This window comes from Toxoplasma gondii, chromosome IV, assembly GCF_000006565.2.
Source record: "Toxoplasma gondii ME49 chromosome IV, whole genome shotgun sequence".
Taxonomy (NCBI): domain Eukaryota; phylum Apicomplexa; class Conoidasida; order Eucoccidiorida; family Sarcocystidae; genus Toxoplasma; species Toxoplasma gondii.
The window spans coordinates 768,012-778,763 of record NC_031471.1 but is presented as its reverse complement, the minus strand read 5'-3'; the positions used below and the strand labels follow the sequence as shown (position 1 = coordinate 778,763).

The 10,752-nt window shown below is 53.5% G+C and overlaps 1 protein-coding gene across 1 annotated transcript; it reads right to left on the bottom strand.

The window, feature by feature from the left end:
* Window positions 1-1,567: 1,567 nt before the first annotated feature.
* Window positions 1,568-8,779, bottom strand: TGME49_319710 (kinesin motor domain-containing protein; the record flags this gene model as incomplete). The annotated part of the gene is made up of 8 exons (XM_002369807.1): window positions 1,568-2,562; window positions 2,847-3,419; window positions 3,803-4,576; window positions 5,464-5,825; window positions 6,169-6,509; window positions 6,792-7,474; window positions 7,885-7,964; window positions 8,359-8,779. The coding sequence occupies 8 exons, from the start codon at window positions 8,777-8,779 to the stop codon at window positions 1,846-1,848; spliced, it is 3,951 nt and encodes a 1,316-aa protein (XP_002369848.1). The 3' UTR covers window positions 1,568-1,845.
* Window positions 8,780-10,752: the final 1,973 nt, after the last annotated feature.

Below are 10,752 nucleotides of genomic sequence, written 5' to 3'. Positions count from 1 at the left end.
CTTCAGAAGAGCCAGTGGAAGACCTTAATTCCACCTTTTCAATATCGAATGCCACCGCACGCAGACGCTACCACCACCATATGCAGGTTGTCATTCACATATATATATATATATATACATATATACATATATATGTAAATGACAACCTGCATGGTTGTGAGTACTTGTGCCCATGTATTGTTGGGTTGAAGCGGTCAGGAGGTTTGTTTGTGAACACGCAACTTCGCTTGAATCCGACGTTATGCTCAGTACTGTCAAGAGCTCTTTGCTGTTGTTCTTTTCGAGAAGCAGCGACTCCTGGATCTGCCCCCGTTCACATGTATTCTCCGATGCCATATTTTCTCGAGTTTACATAATTGCAATTGCCACGACCACTCGACTGATTCACCTTTGCTCGCGTTCACCCCCGGTCCTAAAGGGGACTCGGATTTCATTATTGAATCTTGAGGCATGCCGCTCAAGACGAGTCACTTCCAATCAGAAGCGCACGACTGTTATCGTTTCTCAGTTACTGAGCAGAGACACCTGTGAAGATCTGCACGGTTGTGTGCAGCGAGTCGCCCCTCTCCGCTGTCGTCTTATTTGAACATGCAAACTGCCTAGCAATGTAAAATTGCTTCTGAGAAAAAGCTTTACATAGGCGGGTCCCTCTACCTCGCAGACGCCCACTTGTCGAACAATGGTGAACCATCACCAGGTGTGCACGGTGTTGAAAGTAATTCCAGCCCACACGGCCCTACAGCTAAAAGATATGCATCTGAAGCATTTCAAACTCTTCCTACAAGTAACAGCCTCACAGTTCTGCCGTTGTTGAAAAGAGGCCGAGCCATACAAGCCCTTGGCAGAACATGGAGGGTGAGAAAGAGAAGCGATGCCGTTTCGTCCAAGAGAAACGCTCCCCCCCTCCAGGAGATCTTTGCACCCGTCTTTGCGGCACTCTCCGCGACTGCTCTGTATCGCCACTAGATGCAGCTAATACCACTGTAGAAATATAGTTGACCATCTATGTTCAGTATCTTCGGACGGTCCAGAGGGAGGACCCCCGTTGTCGGGAACCAGAACTGATCGTCGTGCGTGGAAGCTGTGAGCCGACTCTTCATGTGTCGTTTATCCACGCTATTTCGAAAAAAAATGTTCTCTAATTATGAGGGTCGTGGCGCCCCGACGGGTCGGTTAGAACCTGAGGCAGGCCTCGCCGGAATCTCGCACAATTCATCGTTTTTTCGCGTCACGAGGGACGCATTTTTAACGGAGGATCCCCTGGAAAGCCTCCAACGAGGGCGTGCTACCCTACCAAAAGCGCGGCTCGTGTACTTGGCTCTCGATGTGGAGACTACCTTTGTTTTGATCGCCCAGTGAAGCAGGGCGCACCCAGAGAGACGAATGCCCGTCGGGAACTCCGAGACGCGAAGCGACTCGAGTTCTCCCGTTGCTGTCACGAAGAGCAGTCCCCAAAGGCGAAGCCCACCGTCGCAGCTCTTGTCTGGATGTCTTCATCCTCAGAGACTGACGCTTCCCACGCGTTTCAGAGCATGGGGGAAAGGAGACGCCTTGTTGAAAACGAAATCTCGACTTTTGACAAGATAAAAACAATAAGAAGTCCAGAAATGCGAAAATCTCTCGCCTGAGTCTCCTCTGAGAAGGACCGAGAGAAGTCGACCGTTTCTCCACACATTTCCAGTCCCCTTGGGGGTTCCTCAGGTCTCCCCGTGAGTCCCGCGCGAGGACCTGGTCACACCACCATAGGAGTTCCCGCTTGCCTCTATTTCACGGAATCTGGCACTCCCTTTTGGGTCCTGTTTGTCACTCCTTTGCCCACTCTTCTTCCCCCGCTGTTTTTTACTCTCAAGAAGACTTGCGCGTCGCGGTACTCCCCTTGAGCACAGAGAGCAGCAGCTTGTCACAGGCTTCGGGGGAAGTGACCCGGTGCCTCAGCAGAGCTCGTTCGTCGACGGCGACAGTCACCCATTTGGTCTTCACATCTGGACTGCCCCAGACGCCAATCGGCAGCTTGAAGTAGACGCGGTAGACGTAGGAAGAGAAGGCCAGTTCGTGCTCTTCTCCCGTCCTCCCGTCGTTTCGCGGAACCGACTCTGCGCCGGGTGTAGAGTCCGCCGAGTCAGGACCGGCCGTCGCATCCCCCTCGCGACCTTCTTCTTGTTTGCGTCCCCGGTTCTTCTTCTTCCCGTACTCGAGGACGCGACTTACGCGTTTCACCTGAGACAGCGGCAGGCGGTGAATCAGAGCCTTCGCTCTCCCGCTCGACAGAAGCGTCTGAACGTCGCCTTCGTCTCCACATTTTTGCAAAAAGGACAACAGACTCACTGCCGACGACCGGCCGTCGTCCACGTGTTGCAGAACGCTCAAGCAAGCGAGCGACCCCGGCTGCTCTCCGCCCGTAGATCCTTTCTCGAGCAAAGACACAACCATGGCAAAGTTGCCTCGAAAAGTCGCTTTGCCGTCAAACACCGTCACAAGCGGAAGCGTGAATGGGAAGGAGGGCGGGGACGCTTTGCTTGTGCAATCTGCAAGCGGCACTGGAGGCGGACTGGCCGACGAGATCTGCACACAGAGAGGAAAAGAAGAAACTGCAGACTCTGCAAACAGCGCGAGACTCACGCCACAACTGCGGACCCAGAACTGCCTTTGTCCGTTGACGTCTGGAATCAAGCAGATGTTCTGTTTTCTTTTTTTTCTCGAACTCTTAGTCCTACACAGATACAGAGAGAGAGAGAGAAAAAAGCCGCGAACACACGCACATGCTCACGGAGCAGTCCTCGTTTCCTTCTCTGTTTGTCAGCTTTCCCTCGTTTGCCTTCTCTCTGAGTTTTCTGGGGACGACGTACGGCACTGCCGACGGAACTGGCGGCGCTCGGTCTGGAGGAGAAGCGGACGCCTGCGCCTTCGTAAGACGCGTTTCTCTTCTCTTCGAGTCTCTGCGCGAGGAGCTGGACTTGTTCCTCGAGTTCCGCGACGCGCTCACGGTACTCCTGGAGGACTTGCGCGGCCTCTGTCGCCTCTCCGGGAGTCTCGCTGTTCTTCTGCGAAAAGAGCCGACACTCGCTGTGGTTCTCCAGTCTCCTGCAAGTGCGTTGAAGCCAGCGAACTTGCTGGCGCAGAGCCTGACTTGCGCGCTTCTCCTCTTCGTACAGATCCCGGAGCATCTGACTTTCTCCCGCAGTGCCAGGTCCCCTGCGCTCTGCTAAAGAACCGTCGTCTGAGGGACAGTCTGCAGGCGAGGAGAAGCAGCGAGACGGCGCCACTGCCGGCGGTGCCAGTGCATGCGCCTCAGCCGTTTTCTCGCCGGTCGGACAGACGAACGACGAGTCTCGCGTTCCGTTGCCTCCGGGAGGACTGTTGGAAGGGATCTCCGCACCGCGGGCCAACAAGGCGTCAAAGACCGCCTCAAGCGCATGCACCTGGAAAGCGAGAAAAAGAGAGAACTCAGTCTACCGGAAGACTTCTCCACACGAAGCGAAAGCGGTTCCACTCTCGAACAACTGGACACTAGACGCAGTCACACCAACTGCAAAGCTTCAATGACAACATGATTTTGAAATTCGCTGGCAGGAGTCGAACTGCCTGTCTCACCTTCGGCTTATAGAGGGACACCGCTCTGCTTAGAGAGACCTACGTTTCGAGGACAGAGAGGCATTTGGCTCTCGTGGGTGGGAAAAGAACTGCATGCGGAGGTGAGAAGCCCCCCGTGAGTGTAGATCCACATATCGCCCTTTGAAGACTTCGAACTCGTGGAAATTCACTCGAGAGTTCTCCACTGGTGAAGAAGTCGCAAAGCTCTTACTTGCGCGGTGATCTCCTCAACTCGGACTTGTCGGTCTGCTATCGCGGCGCTGTGCTCAGGCCAGCCTTCTTCGAGAGATGTTGGAAAGTTAGGCACTGAAACGGACTCCGGAAGGTTGTCGCGAACATGGCGAACGAGGTCACAAGCTGCCTGAGCAAAGCTGGCGATGCGTTTTTCCCAGGCGTCCTCCACAGGCAAGGCGACAGCCGCGTCTTCTCTCTTTGTCGGAAGTTGTCCTTGCGCCGCGTCTGAGATCGTCGACACAGAGTCCGGGGTGGCTTGTTCCTCGCTCGCGCTCCTCCAAGTGTTCTCTCCTTCTCGCTCCTCGCCTCCGTTGAGGCCGGTCCCCGTTGTACTCGCCTCCGTCGGTCTCTCTGCATGCGCTGCGTTCTTCTCTTCGACGGTCTCGCTCTTCGCGTTCACCATGCCTTCCAGAAGTTCCACGAGAAGCTGCTGTCTGCAATAGAACGCAGCGTCGTCATCCCGGCTGTCGAGGAGCTCTTCTTCCTCGTCTCGCAGAGCGGCCAGACGATCCATCCCCTCGCGGTACTTCAGGTGCTTCTGTAGAAGAATCAACAACGCAACGAGAGGTCTCTCCTTCTCCTGCAAATCCGAGACGCATGCACGCAGACGCGCCGCCTCCGCTTCTCGCTGCTGAAGCTCCACACGCAGACGCTCTGTCTCCTCAGATGCAGGAGACAGAGGAGACTCCAGAGCCCCCGGAGAACGCGTCTGAAGCTCCACATCCCGCGAACGCTGTCGCTGAAGATTGCGCTGAAAACGGAAGGAACACAGGACAACGGAGCACAGGGGCGTTGGCAGGACGGAGACGAGACGTCCTTTTGATCGTCGACGGCGACCTGCAGGTCTCCAGTAGGTCTTCACCACATGCAAGAGCAGCCAGCTGGTGGGCGAAGCCCCCGGCGAAATGCACAGCAAAAATGCGAGACACACAGGCAGGGCAACGCAGGTAAAGAAACCGATGTTTTCAACTGTTTAAGAGTTGGAAACTCACATGTGGACCAATGAAGCGCTATACAGGTAGATCGACACACACCTCAAACAGTTCCATCGTGTGAAAGTCTCATCTCAGCAAACAGACACAAGATGAGAATCCTTTTCAGAGCACCGTTGGTGTCCAGACCATCTGCTTTTGAGCTGTGCATGCAGGAGCCACAGTCACGTCTCCCCGTTCATCTCTCTCTGTCGACCTACACGGTCTTCTCTCTCGAACTCTACGCATCCATCTATCTCGTTTTTATACGAACCGATCGACTTCGAGACCCAGTCGACCTTAGTCGAAACTTCTTCTCCGTCTTCATCGAGCTCGAAACAGTACCTGTCCCTTTCGCCGTGTCTCAGCCTTCATCGAATCCGTATCTTTATCCGTCTCGCGTTGTATCTGTGCGTATATATATATATATATATATAAATATATATAAATATATATATATATATATATAAATATATATAAATATATATATATATATATAAATTTATATATATATATAAATAAAAATATATATAAATATATATATATATATATAAATTTATATATATATATAAATAAAAATATATATAAATAAATATAGATAGGCAAGGCGTAAAGCTTCACGTCGTGTTTTCTCTCTGTGTCTTTATTCTCTCTTCACACGACTCACAAGGAAGTCCTCGTAGTACTCGATTCTGAGTTGCAGTGAGTCGACATGTTTCTGTGCATCGACTTGGTCGCGTCTATGGACTTCTGCAGCTTGGACGAGAGCGGCTTCGAGGAGCGCCACCCGTTGCTGGAGTTCTGCATGCGTTTTTCTGCGTTCTGCATGGGCTTCCCGTTCTTCCGCCTCTGCCTTCGAGTGCGGAGGTCCCGAGTTTTCCATCAGAGAAAGAAACTCGGAGGAGGAGAGACGCTCGAGATTCAGAGACGCCGGCTCGGTCACGCCCTTCGTCTGGAGGAGCAGCGCGCGCAGGCGTTTGACTTCCTCCACTTGTCGCTCTCGGTCGCGAAGCATCTCCTCAACCGAAGCTGCGAAAAGAGAGGAAAGGAGGGGAAACGCAGAACTCTCAACTGACGATCTCCTCGGAGTGTCTTCTTTCAGTCCCTACACGCGTTCCAACGAGGTCTGATGCACACGAAGCGTCGTAGGCGACATTTCAGCCACTACCGCAGACCTCGCATTGACAGAGAGAACAGAAAAGAATCTGCATGCTCCACAGGCGTCTCGAGAAGGCCGTTCCAGTCTCTCTTCCTCCCCGTCTCCACTCTCTCCACCTTTTCTCTCTTCCTTTTCTCTCTTCCCCAGACTGTGCAACGCCGCCTCTGCCCTGGGTCCTGTTCGCGCGCTTGACCGGTCGCTTTCGCTGCCTACCTTTGTCCCAAATTTTCACCTCGTTCGCCTTGGCTTTGTTCTTGATTTTCTTGCTGAGGGATGCAAACGTCAAGGTACTGATGGTCTCGCCCAAGTGTGCAAGAGACGGCGAGAGCGTCGCAATCAACGCAGCCTTGCTGGTGCCTCCAAGAGCGTCCATCAAGAGAAAAGTCAGTTTGCTGTCGCGGTAAGGAATGTGCGAAGAAGACACGCGGGCAGCCTTCGCGCCGCAACCAGGCGGAGTCGCCGGCGCCTGCTCGCCTTCTCCCTGCTCCACCAACTCGCGAATCACATGAGACAATACCGACAAGGAGTAATTAATCTTCCCCGCTTCTCGCAACCTACAAAACAGAGAACCAACACAATCAAGTGCGACATTCAGCGCGTCTCCTTTCCTCTCCCTTCACTTCCCTTCCTCTCGCCTCCCTCCTTCTCTCTTCTTCCCCAGCTCCACTCTTCTTCCCCAGCTCCACTCTCCTTCCCCAGCACCAGCGCATCTGGACTCTTCTTGTCTCTCGTGTCTCTTTCTCCCTAGTTGCCCTCTGCTCTTTCGGCTCTCTCTCACTCTTCTGCGCTCGTTTCTCACACCCTGCCTCTCCCTCAGTCGCTCCTGCGGGAGTTACCTGTCTCCGGAGGCGAGAGTGTCTTTCTGTCTCTCGCTTCCCGCGAGGTCGACGACGTGGAGTTGGGCAGCGGTTTTCCTGCGCATCGCTTTGCCTCGACTCTCTGCTCCCTCGTCGCCTGGACTCGTCTGCTCCTTCTTTTCCAGTTGCAGGAAAATCGAGAAGACCGCATGCGAGCGCGAACTCGACAAATTCAGTCGCGTCTCTGCGGTGCGCCGGTTCTTCACACCCTGCGCAAAGATCTGCAGAGCCTGCGCTTCGTCGAACACCGGAAGCCGCCTCGCCCCCGCTACGTACGTCGTCTGCTTGGCCGGGTCGAAGCGAACTCTGAGGGCGCCTCCGGGAACGCTGTCTGCTCCACTCGTTTCTTCAGTTCTCTGTCGCGGTGAGGCAGCGGTCCCGCTGTCCTTGACCGGCTGAGGCACCGACGGTGGCGCAGAAGCCGCAAAAGGCGTCGACGGCTGTCCAGAGAAAGAACTCGGCGCGCCGAGCCTGTCAGCAGGTGCTCGCTCGGGAGCTGGCGAGAGCGCGAGCAAGTCGAAGATCTGCTCTTGGTAAATCTCCACGAACTGCACCTGCATCGACCAGGACAGAATCGAAGAATCAGGACGCGACGGAGTCCCCTCTCGCGACCCGCTCTCGCCGTCCTGCGTCGGCAACTTCGAAAACAAGTAGTTCAGCGCCTGAAAGAGAGACGCGGCAGAGAAAACGAAGAGCACGAAAACGCCTTTGAAAGTGCAAAATGCGGAGTAACGCAAGAGAGGATGCAGGAAACACGGACTTCAACGAAAACAAGATGTCCTCGCTGTCTCGGTGGCGGCTCTGTCTCCTCTGAGTCTCTTTTGCGCGACGAGAACATCTCTACAACCGCCGCGCGGTCACCTTTGTTCTTCCTCGTCTCGCGCTTCTGCGTCTCGAGTTTCGTCGACGCCTCTCAGAGGAAACAACGCCTTCGAGGTTAAAGCTTTCCCTCTTTTCGCTCCTCTCCTTCCATGTTAGGCTCGTCAGGAACGGACACTATGCGAAGTCGGATACACCACCCGCTTGTCTGTGCGACCTCGGAATTCTTACGCAGACCTTTTGCTGCACATACTCGAGGCAAGACGCCGCGCTCTTCTCTGCGCTCCCGGCCTCCATCTGGCGGACCGACGATCGTGTACGTTTTACCACTGCCTGAAAAAACGCGGAAGTTTGTTCTCTAAAAACAAAAACTCAACAGCCAGTGCCGCGTACCCGCAGACACCTTCGTATATACACACACATATGCATGCACAGATGCCTCTAAATCTTCAGCTCTCCAGATCTATCCATACCTATCTGTCTGGAGGAATCTGCACCATCGCTATCTACATCTATGTGCATCTCTCTTCCTATCTTTCCAGCTACACATCTGCGTCTTTCTCTCACTATAGATATCTACACACACACAAACATATATATATATATATATATGGGTATGTATGCGGGAGAGAGAGTAGAATGAATCCGTCTCTCGCATGCCTTTTTGTCTAGAGCTGTAGAGAACGTAACGGACCTCCAGGAGACAGACTGTCCCCGTTTTGCGTACCTGTTTGTCCGTAGGCGAGAAGCGTAGCGTTGAATCCGTCCAGAATTGCATCACACAGCGGCTTCGCAGTGCGCTCGAAAACCGCTTCCTGGGAGTTTTCCTCGAGTCCCGAGAACGTGCAGGGCGCCTCTGCGTCTGACGACTCGCGAGTCTGGCCGGGGGATCTTCGTCTCCGCGCGCTCTTCTGCGAAGAGTCGAAGAGGACGTCGAAAACGAATTCAGATCTACTTCCCAGCTTGTTCTGCATGTGGACAGCCGCAGCGCGTCCGCCATTCGTCTCCTCCACGCTCAGAGGACCTGAGAGCTGCAAGCGGCGCTCTCCAGAGTTCAGGTCGAGTTCCTCCGAGTAGAACAGTCCCGCTAGAGAGGGAAACGACGACGGCGGCCGAATCCGCACCGCCACCTTGATGTTCTCCGCCATGCTGCTGCCTCACTCTCGCGGTGAACGAGGAGAAGTCTTGGGGAACGAAAGGACGAACAACGGCCCAGAAGACAGGCAAATTGGAGAAAGGGAGAAGAGGAAACCAAGACCTGGAACCGCGAAGCGGACCTGGGGAGAGAGAGGGGAGAGCAGGCGGGCAGATGGCGCGACCCAAAAGTTTCTGAAGATTTCACAAAGCCGTGCGGAGGATGGGGGTCTTGCGACTGCTTGCCTTCTTGCGAGAGAGCAGAACTTTCGCACGCAAGGAGGCGAGTTCAAACAGAGAAGATGCTTCTCTGCTGAGAGAGGACACCGCCCATCGGAGGCGAGCTGAGTGCTGCCCGAGTCGCGGCTCCAGAGAGAGGAGACACACCAGTGGAGACGCGAAAAAGGCGCATGCGAGAAGAAGAGAGAAAGACGAAGGAAGTGCAAGGGCGGTCCTCTCGTTGACGAAGAGGGAGGAGAGGCGCGGAATGACAAAAACAGACGCTTTGTCGACGGCATGTCAAATTCCGAGATCTCTTGCAAGGAAACTTCAAAACTGGAGAAGTTCAAGGAAAAAGGAAAATCTCGAAAACAAACAGACAAGCATGCGAAACCCGCGGAGTCCGCGCAACTCCACTCACGGTCGATGCATCCTCAAAACATGTCACACCGCACAGATAACTTCACAGATGCATATATACATACGTTCTTATATGCATATATAAATAAGGATTTACAAACTCAGAAAAAATTACATATAATTGTACAGACACATATGTATACATATATACATATACATATATATACATATATATATATATATATATATATATATATGTATACATATATATCAAGAAGACGCAAATGTTCTGCTTGCTGCGGAAAACGTGATGGCTTGTCGAGGACTTGAGGAAGAAACGTGGAGGTCCTTCAAAGACGAGCAGCCGAGAGGGGATTCTCTGAGCCTCGGAGTTGTTTCGCCATCAAAGAAAAGCGAGGAAACGCGAAAGCAGGGAAGATGGGCGTTTGAGAGACCGTTCGTTTTCGATGAGTTTCTGTCGTTGAGTTCTAAGAAGTTCCCCAGACCCGCACATGCGCGCGGCTTGTCGCTCTGTGGAGAATCCGCTTTTTCTTCTGTAAAAGAGGACCGGAGTTCAGTCCGGTCCTCAGCCTTTTCTGTGCAACGCAGTTTTCTCGAGAGAGAACGCTTTTCCGCAGGGTGGAAGTTTTCCGAATTTCGGGGTCCCGCCTACGGAGAAAAGACGCGGACTGCCCTCCAGAGGTGCTCTGCCTGGAAAAGGAAAGACAAAACAACGTATAAAATGCGGTCGGGATGGAAAATCTTTGAGAACGGAGCAAGCCTGTGAAGGCGCGTCGGCGACACACACACACACACAGACGTCGCCGGATGCCTCAGGGTGGCAGTCTCGGCACTGTCTGGGAAAGGCGGAAGGAAAAAGCCTTTCAGAGCGCGAGGAAAAGCGCGTTTTGGTCGCACGCGAGAGAGCGAATGTATCGCAGAAAGACGCGGACTGCCAGTTCGAGGAACAGGCCGAACTTCCACCACGGATGGGCAGCGATTTCTCGCATTTCCTCCCGTGTCTTGACAGCCGACAAGACCGAGGAGGCGCGGAAGAAAGGCTGGGAAAACTGATCTTTCTCGGTCTGGAAAACGCCTCGGAAAAGCCGTCAGGATTCTCGCAAGAGCGAGAAAAAATCGCGAACAACTCTGAGAAAACCGTCGCGGACAAGCCGCGCGAGGCACAATGAACAGACAGCTGCGCGCTTTCCTTTTCCACGGTGCAAAGCTCGAGAGCATGCAGAAAAGAGCAAGACAGAACGCTGGGTTGAGCTGCGGGATCAACAAGGAGAACGGAGGTGGAAACTCTAGGAGGAGAAGACTCGAAAAAGATGTCTACACACCGCGGAGAATCCATTTCCCCGAGAATGAAAGTACACTTTTCTCCCTTTGGTGAGAAAACGCAGCT